This window comes from Euleptes europaea, chromosome 21 (genome assembly GCF_029931775.1).
Source record: "Euleptes europaea isolate rEulEur1 chromosome 21, rEulEur1.hap1, whole genome shotgun sequence".
Taxonomy (NCBI): Eukaryota; Metazoa; Chordata; class Lepidosauria; order Squamata; family Sphaerodactylidae; genus Euleptes; species Euleptes europaea.
In genome coordinates, this window is record NC_079332.1 from 8,937,401 (window position 1) to 8,956,716 (window position 19,316).

Below are 19,316 nucleotides of genomic sequence, written 5' to 3' on the forward strand. Positions count from 1 at the left end.
AGTACAGGACAAAAATGCCACGCAACCATCTTGATCCGATTCTAAACAAAATTTCACATATAGTTTGTCAAAACTATTCAAAATACAAAGGATGCATGCAGTAAGTACCTGTAGAAAGGATCCAGTCAAACACAAATAACTGCTTATTTGGAGAGACACTGTCCTTCAGTGTTACTACTCTGAAGATGCCTGCCACAGTTGCTGGCGAAACGTCAGGAAAGAAAATTCCAAGACCACGGTTACACAGCCCGGATAACCTACAAGAACCAATGAACTCTGACCGTGAAAGCCTTCGACAATATTACAAATAACTGCATCTACAAATTCACAGGATCAGAATATTTTCTCACAATACAGTGGATTTGTAGATGTAGTTATATGTGTTTGACTGGATCCTTTCGGCAGGTACTTACTGCATATATCCTTTGCATTTTGAATATTTTTTACAAACTATATGTGAAATTTTGTTTATAATCTGATCAAGATGGTTGCGTGACATTTTTGTCCCATACTGATTTTGGCTTGTATTATCTTTCTGGTATAGAGGTCTAAGGAAAGAGCCCCGTGGCACAGAGTGGTAAGCTGCAGTACTGCAGTCCAAGCTCTGCTCACGACCTGAGTTCAACCCAGATGGAAGTCGGTTCCAGGTCGCCGGCTCGAGGTTGACTCCACCTTCCATCCTTGCGAGGCCGGTCAAACGATGACCCGGCTTGCCGGGGGTAAAGGGAAGATGACTGGGGAAGGCACTGGCAAACCATTTGAGAACCTCCGTAGCGGCCGTGAAAACCACGAAGCGGTTGTTGGCCGTGGATCGTCTGGGGGTGCCTTTTTGTGTTGGCTCCTTCTTTCCCCTGGCTCGTCGCGATCTGACTGAGACTCTTGTTTGTTTTTCAGGGTGGTTATGCTGCCTACCGGTATGCCCAGCCCACCACAACCACCGCAGCTGCCTACAGTGACAGGTAAGAGGCAACTGATCGATTGCGTTCATACTTCACTTGGAGATGGTGGTGCCAAGAGGTCTTGGGACTGCCTTGGTTTTAACGTTTTTGTTGCTCCGCACCCAACACAGCTGTGGTCTCTGAGGCTAGAGAGTGGTCATCCGTGAAGAGCCATCCGTAGAGAAACGATTGCTCACACCTTGTGAGATGCACAAAATCATAGAGTTGGAAGGGACCACCAGGGTCATCTAGTCCATCCCCCTGCACAATGCAGGAAATTCACAACTACCTCCCACACACACCCCCAGTGACCCCCTACTCCATGCCCAGAAGACGGCCAAGATGCCCTCCCTCTCATGAACTGCCTAAATTCATAGAATCAGTATTGCTGACAGATGGCCATCTAACCTCTTCTTAAAAACCTCCAGGGAAGGAAAGCTCACCACCTCCCGAGGAAGCCTGTTCCACTGAGGAACCGCTCTGTTAGAAAATTCTTCCTAATGTAGCCAGTCATGTAGCCAGTCATTAAGGAGGCTGAATGTTCTGCAGAACTCCTAGGTTCTGTAGAAACCCATCATCACACTTCAGATTATTATTATTATTATTTATCCACCCACGCTAAACCCTCACCAGAGCTCACAGGTACAGAGGATGGGCCAATAAAGCATGGCTGTTTTAGAATGACACAGCAGGGAATCCATCAAAAAGAGAAGCGCAGTTGGGTTGACCCTCTCAAACACCCTTGGAGTCAATGTATACATTCAGTAGAATCAGTGGTGAGGGCCTTCTCCAGACCACACGGTGTCTGCAGGGTTGCGTGTTTCCGTGTTCCCCATGCCCTTGGAAAAAATAAGATGCCCGAGAGAAGGCTAGTCAGAATCCTTCTTTCTAGCATGCTATTTTTATATGTTGAGGAAGTCAGGTGGGATAGTGTTCGCCTAGGAGAATCCTCACCTGCACCCTGAAGTAGGGATGGACAAGTGTCATTTATGCTGGTCTCGTTGTGTGTTTTATTCATCATCCTTGTGATGTACATTTTGCTAAGCTTGGATGTGGCGTAGTGGTTACAGTGCTTGACTACTGAAGAGACCTGATTTCAGAGCCGCGTTTCTCCATAAAGCTCACTCGGTTACCTTGGGCAAGTCCCACTCTCTCGGTATGACCTGCTGCATCTAGTCCAACCCCCTGCACAATGCAGGAAATTCACAACTACCCCCCCCCCCGCACACACACCCCTAGTGACCAGAAGATGGCCAAGATGCCCTCCCTCTCATCATCTGCCTAAGGTCACAGAATCAGAATTGCTGACAGATGGCCATCTAGCCTCTTCTTAAAAACCTCCAAGGAAGGAGAGCTTACCACCTCCCGAGGAAGCCTGTTCCACCAAGGAACTGCTCTGACTGTTAGAAAATTCTTCCTGATGTCTAGACGGAAACTCTTTTGATTTAATTTCAAGCCGTTGGTTCTGGTCTGACCTTCTGGTCTGACCAGAACCTCCTCTATGTGACAGCCCAAGTATTTGAAGATGGTTGTCATATCCCCTCTCAGTCTAAACATACCCAGCTCCTTCAACCTTTCCTCATAGGACTTGGTCTCCAGGAGAAACTCTGAGCTGCTAGAGGGAAGATATGCAGGATCTGCACACGATGTGCATTTTGATTCGTGCTTCCTATTCATGTTGCAATCGGATCTTCTATCATACTTCCATTAGCAATAACGCACATCCAATTGTTCTCCCTCCCCTCACAATCTGGGAGACTTTGGAAGAAATCGGGCAAAAAAGAATACACGTTCCGCTCTGCTCCGTACGCGGGCGACTCAGATCAGAGCAGCATATTGTGTGGATAATTTCTGTCAGAGGGGAATTCAGATGCAAACCTAGCTCAGGTCTAGGAAGAGCTTCAGCCCTTGACTCTACTGAATGCATATGGTAGACCCTAGCAGGTTTTGCCTAAGTTGGTATCTCAAAACACACTTCACTTTAAACCAAATTTATTGGCTCGTCTCCTATCGCTCTCCTCAGCCAAGAGGGAAGCCGTCCCCAGCAGGAGTCCAAACAGCCTGTTCTGTTGGAGGAAGGCCACAAACCTGGCCGAGTAGAGTGGTGGGATCAAAGCCACCGAAATGTGCAGGTGGGCAGATGATGTGCGCATGCACTTGCTCGCACGCAGTGAAGAAATCTTGTCCTTCTTTGAAATTCCTCGGGTACCTCGGCTTTAGGAAGAAGGTGCATTCTGAATTTCACTTTAAGTGGGATTTCAGCTGTAATTCTCAAGAAACGCTCCGGACTTGAATGTTGTCATAAGATAGGTCAATGCAACATTGCTAAGGGGGAAAAGAGGCAAGGGACTGCCCATAGTTCAGTGGCAAGGCATCTGCTTTGGATACACAAGGCTCCACATTTGGCCACTGGCTTCTACTGACTGACTGATAGTGTGGGAAGGGAATGTCTACCTGAAAAGAGCCTCTACCAGCCAACGTAGATAATAATGATCAATGATCTGACTCATTATAAGGCAGCTTAATGTGTTCAAGAGCCATGCATACCATGATTATTTTTAAATTGTTCCCCTTTTTTGTATTTTTGCTGTCTTTGCTGGTCATGGACCGTAATAAATACCTTTGGCTTGAGCCTAAAAGTACGATCCTACCAAGTTCGGATTGATGCTTTAATTTGGAATCCCCGGCTCTAAAGGCATGTTGTTCAACATTGGATGGCTAGAATATATATATATATATATTAAAAAAATAACTTGCATGCGTCAGTAAAGCCACCACGGTTTTTGCTCCATGGAGAGAAGCTTTGTAGCACTTGGAGGTGATGCTTTTGAGTGAAGCCGGCTCACACATTAATGGATCACTTGCCGGACACCACATATTAAGCAATCGATTGTCGAGGTCATGCTTGGAAGAGTGACCTCGCGCAAATGAGACCAAGGTTCTTCTGCCATTCGCGCTGGCTTCCTTCCTGTGGTCACCTCAAGCATGCCGCTCCCCCACCCTTTTGCAGCTGCTTTGGGAAGCCATTTTATTCTCGTTCCTGAAGTGCTCCCAGCGAATCAGGGACATGATGGATTTTTGGAGGTTGGCTCTTGGCTGACGTTGGAACGCAGAGCATCAGGAAAGAGTAGATAATATAACACAGCAGACCAACACTAGCTCTGCGTACACCAGGGCTGGGCATCAGATTTTCATAGAATCATAGAGTTGGAAAGGACCACCAGGGTCATCTAGTCCAACCCCCTGCACAATGAAGGAAACTCACAACTACCTCCCCCCCACACACACCCAGTGCTCAAAAGAAGGCCAAGATGCCCCCAATCACATGAACTGCCCAAGTTCATAGAATCAGCATTGCTGACAGAGGGCATCTAGCCTCTCTTAAAAACCTCCAGGGAAGCTTACCACCTCCCGAGGAAGCCCGTTCCACTGAGGAACCGCTCTAACTGTTAGAAATTTTTTCCTAATGTCCAGATAGAAACTCTTCTGATTTAATTTCAACCCGTTGGTTCTGGTCCGACCTTCTGGGGCAACAGAAAACAACTCGGCACCCTCCTCTATATGACAGCCCTTCAAGTACTTGAACATGGTTATCATATCCCCTCTCAGTCCTGTGTTTCTTTTTACATCACGCTAAGCAATTTGTAACAGCCTGTAACGTGCACTGCCTCAGCTATTGTGGGAGTTTTACTGAACAAAAAGGAAGACAAATACAGTGCAAAAGGACGTGTTTCCAAGCCTTCCTCTCCCCGATTTAAAAGATGTAGCTAATTCATGCACAAATAAAATGGGGCAAAAAAAAAAAAAAGCATCCATATTATGGAGAAAGTTTGGTGTGGAAAAAGCAACAGAAAAGGGCATGAAAATAAAGGATCCTGGGTTCGGTCTGCATGGGAGAGAAGAAATTTGAATGAGAGATTTGAAAACATCCCTAATGCCCCTGAAAGCGACATAATATAACATTTTGTCAAGCTGTGCCCATTGGCTACAATCAGACACACAGTTTTTATGGTGTGTGTAGACTTGTTTTCTTCAAATGATAGACCCCTTGCTCCTTTTAAAAAACCCTTACATCATCTTAAAGACTACAAAGTTTTTATTCTAGCATACATTTTCGTGGACAGATTACAATGGCCACACCTCAGAATTATTAGTTTCCGTACAATTAGATCCCTTAAACTAAAATGTATCTTGATTATTTTTTAGGGTGGATTATTTAACGTTTTTGAGGAAGGTTGTCTACAGATTTTCTTTTTTTAGATTTTATCATTTTGACTGTAAATGAAAAGATGGAGATACATACATACATATACATATACATATATATATATATATATATATATATATATATATATATATATATATATATATATATATATATATATATATATATATATATAAAAACCCAAAAAATAAAGGTAGATCAAAGACACAAAAGTGAAGATCGATTTGAAAAGGTTGTAGAATTTTCCATGTGTCTAACATAGGTTCAGACTTGGTTACTAGTTGTGTATGTAGTGGGGAGAGCAGTTGGGGAAGGCTGTTAAAGGAAGCTCTTTAAAATTGTTTATATTAATTTTTTTAAAAATAAGAATGTGTGAAGGTGGAGCAAATAGATTTTTAAAGTTCTGTTCATGGATTCAGCTTCCTAAAGGGAAAAAACGACAACACGCAATTGCCAATATGTCTATAGTGAACAACTGTATGAATGCTCAAGCGCTCTGCATGCATGGTTGTGTTCCCAAATGTGCTTATTATTCTGGTAATGAAGAAACACACACGTGTTTGATGAATAGACTCAATTTGCATGAGCTGGCTGAGGCATGCTATGTCTGACAGGTAAGAAAGCTAACCCTTTTTGTTTGTTTGTTTCGGTTTGTTTCCGATTTCCGGATGAGTCTTTCTCACTCCAGCTCTGCTGTTTGCGCCTGGTACGCGACCGGGTTTTTTTGTTTCTCCACTTAAGGTTAAAGCAATTGTCCAGAGCACTCCTCGGGAATATCTCATTTTCATTTCCACAAAGGTGTGTCGTTGGCATGCGGCAACCGAAGCCTTTCCTGTCGGCTTGCGGGGCTCGAACGAAACCAAACGGAAAGCATTTCCAAGCGAAAGCGTCCCACAGTCATTCCAAGTTTAAACGAGCAAAAGAGAACTCCCTAACCTGCATTTGAGTTCAAAGATGCATTGCGAGGTTCCATGACATCTGTGCTGGTATATAATATTAGGATACTGTCTTGGGCTGCAATTTTGAGCCCTGAACACACTCTCGTCTGTGTGGAGTCCCATAGACTTCCTTTAGAACTTCCCTTCCCTTGGCAAGTTGCCATCCCGCAGGCGTCCCATGTTGTGCTACCCAGCCAAGCCAAATTATGCTTTTCTCCACTTCCCCTAGAGTGTCTGGGGATAGAGTCGGCCTTTCCCTAGACCCCCAGTAGACAGGCTGCCCTCCGGAAAAGGACAAACTCCGTTACCCAGTGGGAGAGGGGAGAAAACTAGCTGCTGGATGTTTCTAGAGGACTAAGCAGGTTGGTGCGGCTTGGTTGGAGCGCGTTTGGGGTGGTGGCCGGCATGGCCAGTGAGGGCATCGGCTTCTTCAGACAGCGAGGGCTTGTAAGAAACTATTGCAGGAAGCGAGGGCTTGTAAGAAACTAGCGCGGGGACTAGTCTGGCCAAGCTGCTCCGGAGGTTAGATGACAGCTGTAGTAACAAATACAGATCCCTTATACACAAATCTGTGGCACAGGGGAAAGAGTAGTGTGTGCCTCTTGCTGGTACAGAGCTCTAAGCTCTTGTCAAATCACCTGCTTTTGGGGGGAGAGGGGCTATTTTGCTGGGATTGCATTTGAGTTTGGCTAAATACATTAGCTTGAATGAGGGCCATCCGTGCGGCAGAGTTTCGTACCCCCCCAAGGAGGAAGATGAAGGAAGTGTTCCCCCCCCCCCAGTATGAGTCACCAGGCTAGCCAGAAGCTAAGCAAGGTTGGCCCTGGTCAGTAGATGGATGGGAGACCACTAAGGAAGTCCAGGGTGGCTACACAAAGGGAGGCCGTGGCAAACCACCTCTGAACGTCTCTGGCCTTGATAACTCGACGGGGTCGCCATATGTCGGCTGCGACTTGACAGCCAAAGGGAAAAAAAAGTTACCACCAAGTTTTACCTGAAGCAAAATTTGGAAGATCGGTGTGCACAAGGGCCCTCCCAAGGTTGGCGCTTGTTTTCTCGTCGAACGCAGGGTACATTCAGAATATGTCGGTGCAAAACAAAACAAAACAATGTCATGCAACATTTGTAGTGAAGGGCCTTTTAGTTGTCATAAGAACATAAGAAAAACCATGCTGGATCAGGCCAAGGTCCATCAAGTCCAGCAGTCTGTCCACAAAGTGGCCAACCAGGTGCCTCTAGGAAGCCCACAAACAAGACAGCTGCAGCAGCATTGACCTGCCTGTGTTCCACGGCACCTAATATATTCGGCATGCTCCTCTGATCCTGGAGAGAATAGGTATGCATCATTACTAGTAGCCATGGATAGCCTTCTCCTCCATGAACACGTCCACTCCCCTCTTCAAGCCTTCCAAGTTGGTAGCCATCACCACATCCTGGGGCAGGGAGTTCCACAATTTAATGTCCATTGAATGACCATTGCTCTTTATCGAACAACATCTTGCTGGGGGTAAAGGGAAGATGACTGGGTGGGGCACTGGCAAACCATCCCATAAACAAAACTCTGCCTAGTAAACGTTGGGATGTGATGTCACCCCATGGTTCAAGAATGACCCAGTGCTTGCACAGGGGACCTTTACCTTAAGGATCTCTGGGGGCTTCCCAAGAAGTAACCTTTCACTGCTCGAACACAAAGGGTGCCCTGGAACCCACGGCTTTCCCCCACTTGCCTCCCAATCCTGCTCAGAAGGAAGCAGTCATCTTCCTTCTGTTTTCACTTGTGCTGGGGGGGGTTCCTTTTCTCCCCCCAGTCCCTGGCCTTGACTGTAAAACATACAATTCCTATTCAGAAATTCCTCTCTGATCTTGTGCTGAATGAATTACCCTCCCAGGGGTAGGCAGCTACCGCCCACACTTCCACAAGGCCAGCCATTAGGCACAGAGGAGAGGTCTTAAGGAAGGGGACGAAGGTCCTATGAGGCTGGAGTCCCACCAGCTACTTAATGCATGGATTGCCACCATTATATATGTTTTTGGGCCGTGATCTTGGGAGATTCACAAGCACCAGATCCGTGTGATCAATAGTTCCCCGCACCATTTCTGGAACAGGGAGCATTGCAACCAAGCGCTTCAGTGAAGCAAAACCACAGCCGTGTGAAATTTCACCGCTCTTATCAAAACACTTCTGAGGTCTTCAAAAGAAATCCCTTCGTTGTTTTGCTCCTGTGCATTAGTGACCTCCAGCTTTCACTTGAAGTGGGGGACTGTTGAGATACACCCCTCCCCCCCCCTCAGGTTTGGTACCGTTCTTTCAAAAATCCTTTTGGCTTCCCTCAGAATTCCTTGGATATTTTGCCTGAAGTGAAATGTACAACTGGGTTTCATAGAATCACAGAGTTGGAAGGTACCACCAGGGTCATCTAGTCCAACCCCCTTTACTCTAATGATGCTGTTCATATGGCCACTTCGGCCCTGAATAATGTCACACTAAGATCAAATACAACTGGGGTTCAAATTTAGCAACTCCAGTTCTGGACTTTACCTTTGGCCTGATGGAGATTTGAGGCATCCATCTCAAAAGCTGTGCCCAATTTCTTAGCTACCAGTCTTTTGTACTGCAGCGAAGCAAGTCTGCTTAGAACGCTTGGAGCAGCTACCCCAACCACGGTGGTCTCCCTATCCCCTTCTCCAATTTTCCATCTTAGCATGCTTTGCACATAGGTCTAACCTCAGTGACCTCTTGGGCAGCGTATGCCCGCTTCCCCCGTTGTCCCAGGCTAGCTGCCTCAGTTCAGAGGGTCTGACTGACCACACAACACAATTTTGTCGAGCCCAACCTGGATGGGAAATAGCACCGCAACAGTTACATCCCCCCATGTTATTATTTACAATAAAATATCTCCAGCAACCCTGAACTTCCAAAGACCCTCTGTATGTATAATTAGAATTGCTATAAACACCATTCTTTTGCATAATCAAAAGTATTTAAGTGGATTTAGATTTTGTGGGTATTATTTAGTTTTGCAGTGTTTCGAAATGCTGAAAGAAGAGGGGGGTTAGTTGCAAATATATAAAATTTTAATTACCTTTCTCTCTAGGGGAAATTATAAAACTATTATTCATAAGTAACACAGGCAAATACTACTTTGTGTATATGAAACTTTATGCCAGCACTGTTATCTCAAATTATGTTGTAGTTGCAAACTGGTTGATTCGATTTATTAACTTTTAAATGTTTTTGATTTTTAATCTAAAAGAAAAATTTGAGTTTTGTATCTGAGCAGATTAGTCTCTTCATTCCCTGTGGATAGGGGGGTCTTTGGTTCTTTTTATTTCCAAGATGGCAAACCCTTGAGTGAATTGCTAAACTCAGCATTTAAGTGGAGGCCTAGTTCAAAACTATGGTGTGTTTTTTTCAAAACTATGGTGTTTTTTTCTTTTAAAACTATGGTTGTTTTTTTTCAAAACTGTGGGTTTTTTTCCATCCCACTTTACCTTTCCCTGGGTGTCCTCTGACACCAATTTACTTACCTGCTCCTAAGTTTCACAGTGAATTATTTCTTCTCACCCAATATTTTGTAATTGTTTTCACAACAATCAGGGAAATGCAAATTCAACCACTGTGCCACCCGGACCAAAAACATTTTGTGATCAGTTTTTCAGCTCTTGATGCAGGGCCTCTATTAAACCAAGCTGCCTTCATAAAGCATAAATTCCATGCTGTGAGTCCTAGGAAACTGCACAAATATCCTCTGGTATACCAGACATTCTGCTAAGGGATAGACATTTGCAAACTGGTGAGGTCTGAGTATATGAGATTCAAGGTTAAGAAAGTACAGAACAATGATCGCTTCCGTAGAGCATTGACTGTGAAGACCTCAAGGGGTATTGCTTGTCACCCTTTTAAGTACTGCTGGACCCAAGGACTGCACAGCTAAGTCAGCGGAGAAATTAAGATGGCTCTCAGAGATGCACTGTGACCAAAAATTAAACAGTTCTTTAATGAAGGAAGAGAAGAGGCAACATGAAACCTTTCCCCAAAAAAATGGAGGGAGCAAAGTGTTTGACGGGCAGTCCATTCACTAATGGGAAAAAATGCATTGGGTTGTTTTTATGAAGCTGAAGTGATTAAGTTTAGTAGGGTCCTCTGTGATTCCCCCCCCCCCAAGGTCCAGGAAAAGTGTGGAGGAGTAGACCATTTGCATTTTGTGAACAGAGGCGGCACACAGGTCACATGTGTAATTTATTCAACTTTCCTTTAAGGTCAGCAGTTGGCTATGACTTTTACGCAATGCCATACGTTTGCACATATTTGCGAAAAACGCTTGCGCAGCAGTCAGGATTAAGGGCCGGGTCATGTGTCCCATTTGGCGAGCAGACACACGGGATCGAGTCGCATCTCCAGCTCCCCACCCCCCGCCATAGGAATACAACGAGAGAGCTCCTTCCCCTCCTAACATTTCCCATTCAAAGAGGAAGATGTTGCCACCTACTTTCCAGCAAAGGAGCCCTCTCCCCGTGAAAGTGGACTTTTCTAGTGAGGGTGAGCAGTGCCATCTTGGGGGAAACTCAGAAGCGGGCTCGATCTCTGCGCGATTCCACGCCCAGCGGGTAGTGTGCCAACCGGCCCAAGCAATTTTAAGAGCTCCAGTGTTCGTTCTTTGTGGCGCAGAACCGGTCTCGGCATGGCAGCGGGGCATATTGTCATTTTATCATCGCATGATCACTTGATGTGTCGCTCAAATGTACGTCAGCGCTGTTCTTGGTTTTCGACGGATTCCATCACATCGGCTCAGCGAATGGCTTGCTTGCTTGAGCCCAAAGGCAGATCTCCTTCACAGCGACTGGCTGGGTTTTGTTTCCCCCCGTTTAATGTTTGGTTGTGTGTTTTATAACTGGGTTTGTGGCATCTCTGATGGGAGTAAGAGAAAAGTAAACCAGATCTGCAGAACAGTGGGGAGGGAGGCAGAGGGTATTTTCTGTCTCAAATATGTGCATGTTATCCTGTAAGTTGATGGGTATTTTCATTGATACGGTGTGCTGATGGGGTAAACCATGGAGAATGTGTATATTTTATACAGGAGCCTAGCAGACGAATCCTGGAACCCTGTGCAGAGAGATCCCACACACACACACGTCTAATTATAGAGACTGTAGGACGATTTCTGAATCACAGGAGAATAGAGGATGGCTTATGACCATTCTGTGGTCCTAGAATTCTGTGCACAAGGGAAGAGGGGAGTCGTAGTGGTGGTTGTAATGACCAGCAACCCTTCTCAGGGACAGGAGGACTCTCACCTCTTAAGCTGCCACCAAATTTCCAACCGTGGTTAAGACCGGGGCTAATAAACCAACGTGGAGCGGTAGCTTCATACCCTGGGTTGAGAGATCCTTAATTAGCCACAGTTGAAAAAGAGCCCTGCATTCGGGCCGTCATCCTAACCGTAGTTAGTTTAATTAAACCGAGGTTCGGCGGTTTCATTTTATGTTTGAACCAAGCCTCTATCACAAAGAATGCATGCCGTTTGTCACCCCGTTTGGATGGCTTTAAAAAAACACAACTGTCCACAGGTAGAAATGATTAGCCACAATAGCTAAATGGAGCATCTGTGTTCCAAAGCAGCATACCTCTGAATACCAGATGATATATCTTCGTGTGTTGCTGGTGGTCTTCCTCCAGGCATCCTGTTGGCAACGGTTGGAAACAGGATGTTTAAACAGATGGGCTTTTGATTGAATCTAGTGAGAAGCAAAGTGTTTCTATATTTGGACGTCCAAAGCAAGTAGTTAGGGGGCAGAGGGTATTGCACCCCCCAAAGGCTGCTAAAGATCCAGGATGGTTGTCAGCTTAGTTTTCTGGATGGTACCACTTCCCTGGCATATTGGTTTCGTTAAATGTAGGGGAGTGTCTTTTTGGTAAGGTGGAGTGTTTGTTCCCCAACGCCTGCAGTCGGTACACGTCCCGAAACAGGTTTTCCCACTTTCCGTTTGTATGAAATACTCTGGCGTGTTCCCCTTTCCTTTGATCACGTTGGGAACAGCAGTGGGCCGTACAGTAAAGTCTTTTTCTGAAATCACGGCAGTAGGTGAGAGGGACACATGTAGCTTGCTTACAGAAAAATGCATTCCTTGCATGTGGAAAAACAGGATGGTACAGAGGCCACAGAACTCTTTTTCCTGAGATCTAGCCCCTTCATATGCCACCATATTTTTTTTTGAATGCATATGTGCAGGGACACCCCTCCCCCCCCATATGGACGGGCAGCAAAGTTTCAAGTTGCCAAGGTCTCCACACGAGGCCTTAAAGAGCCGCTGCCAATCCCAGTATCTGGTTATCGAGTCAGATAGACCAGAGGTTTGATTTAGTCCAAGGGCACTGGCTCTGCCCCCCCAGCGCCAAAGGGCAGTGGGGTCAAGTCTGGCCTGTCACCACCATTTCAACATTTTACTTCTCTTCCAAGCCACGAATGGCAACTGTTCACTTCCGTGGGAGAAAGTAAAGGCTTGCGGTCCAGGACTGCGCTGGAGTTAAGGGTAGGGGTGCGCACTGGGGGAAAATGTATTGTTTCAGTTCCATGTGGTAATTTAAGAAAGGAAAGGTGTATCTGTTTTAAGAATTTTAGTTGGGTTCCATTTCCATTTTTCCTTAAGGTTGGGTGGGACGTCTGCCCGTTATTTTCTATTTCCTGGCAGATTTCCCCGAGTGGATGTCCTTTCACCAAATGGTATCAAAAATTTCCGGGAACCTGTTCCACCCTCTCTTCTAAAAGAACCCCCAAGTTTCAAGTGAGCTGGACAATGGGGTCCGGTTTGTACAGTCCCTTAAATATGGTGTCTCTCCCCCGCCCTCCCCCTCCCAGCCGCCCTCCTCTGAGCATATTAGGAAAAGATGTAAAATGTCCACCATTTTCCTGGCGCAGCTTAAAAAAAAATCAGACTTAGTTCCCGCAAATAAAAGCATCCCTTCCAGAGTGTCTGTCCGGAGGGGTGCCCACGGGCCCTGCCGATCGCATGGGTATTGAAAATGATGGATTTGGAACCACGAAATAGAGAGATTTCCAAAACACATGCGGAAGCTCTGCTCCATCCGTTATAGCAGAGAATCCTACAAAGCCAGCCATTAATGCTGCAGGAGTGTGCAGTAATAAAAGAAGCTGCACATTTTTTTCCCCAGGCATCAAAACATAAGTTAATTCAGCAGAATTGCTAGTCGGGAATATATATCAGGCATTATTCTTATAGAACCGGAATGACTACCAGGGGAGAGCTGCCAAATCATCATTTGTGCAAATGGATGCAGTTTGCTATGTTGTGGTTTGGCAGCAAAATCAGATCTCGTTCCTAAGCACTTAACAGAAGAAGGAAAATAAGTAAATCTATTTTTTTATATATATAACACTCTTCTGCATATACACACGCACACTCACAACAATAGTATTTAGCATCGGGGGGAAACCCATTTCCTTTACTGCTTCGGAGATACGTGCCGCACGCATTCAAGCCGCTGTGAGAACATCTCCCCAGGATTTGAATAGCGATCGCCTAAAGCGTGTTATCTTGGGCACTCAGCCGACGACAGAATTGTCTGCATGTCCCCGTCTCCTATAGACATGCGGATGACATGCAATTGTCTCTGGATACTGCGCTCGTTTTGTGATGAATGTTCAGCGGTGTGTTACCATGTGGCGGTAGACACCCCACCATCCTGTAGACCCAAGATAAGACATTCTGTAAGACAGGGATCAAAAGGCGGAGGCAAACACTATGGTGTGCATGGTGCATATCTTCACAAGTGACAGAGAGCATGTGCTTTTTTTCCGTTTGCATGCACTGGGTTGTTGTTTTCATGCGCTGCTCAATAAATGATCCATCCCAAAATAGACAGAGTGCGTTTTCCCCACAAATCACACCGCTGATCTTTTTTTTTTTTAACCTAACTCTACCAACCAGTTTATTTGTTCTTGCGTGCATGTTTATTACTGGATGGCTGCAGCCGTCAGAGAACAATCTGCACCTTGGGGCTGCGCGAAGCATAACTTAAAAACCGTTGCCAGGAAGGTTCGATCGGATCCAGGACTACAGTGCTGGAGCAGGGGAGGAAGAAACCCTCTCCATGAGCTGTTTCTCCAAGAGAGAGCTGGACTAGGACCCCCCTTGGCCATGAAGCTTTCTGGGTGATTTTGGACCAGTAGCCCAGTAACCTACCTCACAGGGTTGTAGTGAAGATTAAAAGGGGAAGACCCAATAGTACGCTTCCCTGAGATCCTTGGGGAAAGGATGGATAGAAACAAACACAACAGATAGAGACTCCTCCATGTGCCATTAAGCACAGGTACAGTACAGGTATTTGACAACGGCTGTCTGTGTGACTGTGTGGTTTCTCCTAGGGATATATCACCCTATGGCCATACCACCCTGAGCACACCCGATCTCGTCTGACCCCAATTCAAATTCCACCCTCACCCCCCAAAAAGCATGACCTCTTTTCAGGTCATTCAGACATGCAGCTCTGACCTGGGCCCATATGTGGAACAGCCTCTGTTTTGACGGCTGTCGCAGTTGACGGATGGTGACCACAAGCTCGCATGTGGGTCTGCTTACCATCTAAATTGGGAGGATGGAATAGACATGCCGGGGAGGGGGAGGAGAAATAAAAGGTGAATAAAACTATGGAAGAGAGGAACTATGTTTCAGTTGAATTCTTCTGGTGCAAATGTCTCATCATAGGGTTTTCAAGGTAAAGGTTGGTCCGAAGTGGTTTACCAGTGCCTTCTTCTGAGCAGTACTAACCAGCGTTAGCTGTAGTGGCACTGCCGTTGTCTACGAAAGATCCTCCGCCAGCGTCACCTTCCCCTACTGCTGCTGCCCAGTAGCTACCCTTCAGGGATTCCTCTGCCCCCCATCACCATTGGAACTGCCTCTTCTCTTCTGCCGATGTGGCCAGTGATCCCTTAAGGGGGTGGACGCATCTCCGTCTGGTGTCTCAGCTGTGGCCATTATGTCTTGGCCATTACGTCTCTTGATAGATTCCATTATGTCTCTTGATAGAGTCCATTATGTCTCCTGATAGAGACCATTATGTCTCTTGATAGAGTCTAGGCCCCTTACGGTATTGCTCTCAGCTTCCCTGACACACACAAACCCCCCCTTACCACGTTAAGGTGTGCATCCAAAAGATCTGAGCAAGGCTGTCAAAGATAGGACATTTTGGAGGACTTTCATTCCTAGGGTCGCCATGAGTTGGAAGCGACTTGAGGGCACTTAACACACACACGGTGTAAATGTAGTATATAACAATGTGAGCTTGGATTTTACCAAGACTGGCATTCTCCGGTGGCATCTTCTGCAATCACCAGACATTACCTCTTGGCAACATCTGAAAAAGAACTTGCATAGAAAGGACAGCTGGGTGTAGTTGGAAATCTAGCTCATTTGCCAGAGGATAGGCTGTGACCGAGGCCTGCCTTTTCTATAAATGGCCAAATCAATCCTGCCTAGCATGATTTTGTGCCGGGTTTGATGGGAACTGTGATTTTAGCAGCCTCACACTTCCTATCACCCACATGTAAGTTCTGAGCTTGCATTGAAGAAGAGGAGGAGGAGGAGGTTTTTATATGCCGACTTTCTCTACCACTTAAAGAAAACTCAAACCGGCTTACAATCACCTTCCCTTCCCCTCCCTACAACAGACACCCTATGAGGTAGGTGGGGCTGACAGAGCTCTAAGAGAGCTGTGACTAGCCCAAGGTCACCCAGCTGGCTTCATGTGGAGGGGTGGGGAAACCAACCCGGTTCACCAGATTAGAGTCTGCCACTCCCGTGGAGGAGTGGGGGAATCAAACCCGGCTCTCCAGATTAGAGTCCACCGCTCCAACCCACCGCTCTTAACAGCTACACCATTGCTGGCTGGCTGTGTGATGATGAATGCACAGGTGCAAATCCACTCAAAATAATGGTGATTTTGAACTATGAACAAATCACCCTTTCAAGTGTATCGGTCACTTGTGTCAAGAGGAGCCGAGTAAGTTGCTTTTTAACACCTTTCTTTTGTTGTTGCGAGGACTGCAGCACCACCGCTCGGGCATTTCGCTAAACTTCTTGTTAAGGTGCTCTCCATTACAGTGCAGAGGAAGTCCTGAGGCCGAGACCCTCCACAGATGGAAGGCTAACTTTCCTGAAAGAGGTCACCACGGCTGAAGTAACCCCCAATAGCTGTTGAGATGCATTGTACTATTAAAGCCTGACCCAAAGAGCATTTCACGCCAACCCAGTTAAAAGTCTTTGCTCTGGCGCTTTGGCTTTTGTGATCCACGGAGCTTGATAACCTCCCTAGATTTTTCTGGTTCTTCAAAAAGGGGGCGGGGTATTGTCAAGCAGTTGACACACGCCACCATGCCTGGCTGGTGGGGAGACTTTGACTTGAACACATGAAGCTGCCTTCTACTGAATCAGACCCTCGGTCCATCGAAGTCAGTATTGTCAACTCAGACCAGCAGCGGCTCTCCAGGGTCTCAGGCAGGGGTCTTTCACTTCATCTACCTGCCTGGTCCCTGTAACTGGATATGCCGGGGATTGAACCTGGGACCCTTCTGCATGCCAAGCAGATGCTCTGCCACTGAGTAACAGCCCCTCCCAGGCTGTGCAAACCTTGTTGATGTGAAGAGCATGATTTCTCTTCAAAATATCAGTTCTTGCCTGTCACACCTGAACATTTGTCCTGATGGTAACCAGGTTTTCCGTTTAGTTTCAGGAAACGAGTAGCATTAGATTTGTGGTGATTTTGAATGAGACAATTTATGTGGCTTCTACTTTTTATACTCACAACAAGCCTCTGAGGTAGGTTGATCTAAGAGTGGCTGACTGCCCCTGAGGTCACCTGGTGAGCGTCACAGATGACTTTCTCATTATTACTCCAAAGTGTCTCTGAAAACATCCTGTACTGTAACACTACAGACTGCACAGAATCATAGAGTTGGAAGGGACCACCAGGGTCATCTAGTCCAACCCCCGTACAATGCAGGAAATTCACAACTACCTCCTACCCCACACCCCCAGTGATCCCTACTCCATGCCCAGAAGATGGCCAAGATGCCCTCCCTCTCATGAACTGGCCAAGTTCATAGAATCAGCATTGCTGACAGATGGCCATCTAGCCTCTGCTTAAAAACCTCCAGAGAAGGAGCGCTCACCACCGTCGGAGGAAGCCTGTTCCACTGAGGAACCACTCTGACTGTTAGAAAATTCTTCCTAATGTTTAAGTTGGAAACTCTTTTGATTTAATTTCAACCTGTTAGTTCTGGTCCGACCTTCTGGGGCAACACAAAACAACTCGGCACTATCCTCTTTATGACAGCTCTTCAAGTACTTGAAGATGGTTACCATATCCCCTCTCAGTCTTCTCCTGTTCAGGCTAAATATACCCAGCTACTTCAACCTTTCCTCATAGGACTTGGTTTCAAGACCCCTCACCATCAGAAGGGAAACTACTGAAGGTTTTTTGGGGATGTGGGTTGCACATTAGAAAGCATCTTATGCTGAATCAGGCCCTCTAGCTCAGATTCTCTGGCTAGCAGGAGGCTCTCCAGGGTCTTTTGACTGGAGATGCTGGAGACGGAGGCTGGGACTTTCTCCCATTGAGCCACAGCCCCTGCCAAGGCCCCAAGGTTCAAGTCCAGCATTGTTGGGCTCATTGGTACAAATTCAAATTTATTAATACGGTCGACTGACCAATCACATGCCAACACATCAAAATTTCCAGACTCGATAGTTTTGCACTGCAGAATCACAGACTGCCCATACATATAAAGGTGTGAGATCAATACAAGCGACCCCTGGTTAAAATTATCATCTTAAAATTGATAAAATTGTAAAATATTCTAACAATCATTCTCTAATGAAGTTCTGCGTTTTTTAATAGCTACAGCGCAGAACTTGGCAGTTTGGAGCATAAGCAAAGGGTCTTCTCCTAATGGGAGCTTCTTGGCCAAAAGCTCAACTGACTCTTCAGGGAATTTACCAGGCTGGGGGGAAATAAGCTTTGATCTAACTTTGAGGTAGAATGGGCAACATATCAGTGCGTGTTCGATGGTTTCAATGTCCCCTGTCCCACACGGACATTAAGTGACAGGGATCCCGAGGCTACATTGTCAGTGGCAAGATTTGTTTCAGTCGGTATATCCCCCAAACATTCGATCTACGCTGCTCAAGATCAATGGATCAAGGAGCTTCTAAGGGATAAAGGAAAGGATTTCAGGTCAAATTTTGAAAGGTCACACCCGGTCATGGGTGACGTAGTCCCGTGTGGTCTGAGGCAGCGTTTGCACATTGAGGGAAGACAGGGTAGAAATGTGAGCGTGGCCGCCACGGGCCGTAAGTACTGAACCTGCGGTTCCACATTATAGCGGAGCCCTGCTGGAACGAAGTGAGGATTTAGCGGGATTCACTGTGGTTTCGTCATAATTTCAGCAGCTCCTGTGACGCTGTATGCCTCAGCGCGCATGTGAAGAAGCCTCCTGCACCAATGTGGCATGATGACATCGTCGCGCCAGGCTGGTGTAACGGGCATGTGCAGCCAGGCCTATTGCATCACAGACCGCTCCAGAGCTGCCGGAATGCCCTAGAACATGCCGCATTCCAGTAAGTTGGCCAGCAGAACTGGGGTCTCTTGGAGCCCGAGTGTTCGATGAACATTCGCAGGTTGTTGTTTTTTTCCTCCCAGGTGATTTATTTATTTTTGCTCTGCCACCAAGAAGCATGTGGGGCGATTGCAGTGCGCGTTGCAAGTGCGCGTTGCAGTGTGTTGTATGGGGGGGGGGACTAGCAACGGGTATGCATTGTCCATAAGCCAGAATGCTGTTTGCTGCACAGCAAGATGAGTAGCTTTTTCCTCACTCACTTCATGAACTATCATCATCCTCATCCTTCCTTTATTGGCATAAAAACACAATACAGAAGGGTACAAAAGGAATGGAGATATTAAAAAGTGCCCTTTACAGAATAGTTAAAAGACAGTCACATCGAATACCGCTGTTTGTTGATACTGCCAACTGTTTGGTGGGCTTTTAAAACTTTAAAAATTGTGCCACCATCTCCAATATTCGGGGCGAACAATTGTTCAATAAATAGGAAACGTTAAAAGAACCTGAGACGTTCTGTCTATTAACCCGACAGGGGGCTTAAAAGTTTGTTACGAGATTCTGTGTAGAATTGACAATAAAA

At 46.2% G+C, this 19,316-nt stretch overlaps 1 protein-coding gene across 20 annotated transcripts in view; it reads left to right on the forward strand.

Annotated features, from left to right (window-relative positions):
- The window catches only part of RBFOX1 (RNA binding fox-1 homolog 1), a 1,240,357-nt gene that overhangs the window by 1,199,651 nt on the left and 21,390 nt on the right, over window positions 1–19,316 (forward strand). For 11 of the 20 annotated variants that reach the window (XM_056866488.1, XM_056866489.1, XM_056866495.1 and 8 more), the window contains 2 exons: window positions 895–959; window positions 18,564–18,734. In XM_056866488.1, the coding sequence (XP_056722466.1) occupies window positions 895–959; window positions 18,564–18,734 (236 nt within the window). The remainder of the gene's footprint in view (window positions 1–894; window positions 960–18,563; window positions 18,735–19,316) is intronic. The other 9 variants (XM_056866501.1, XM_056866499.1, XM_056866504.1 and 6 more) reach the window with 2 other exon arrangements.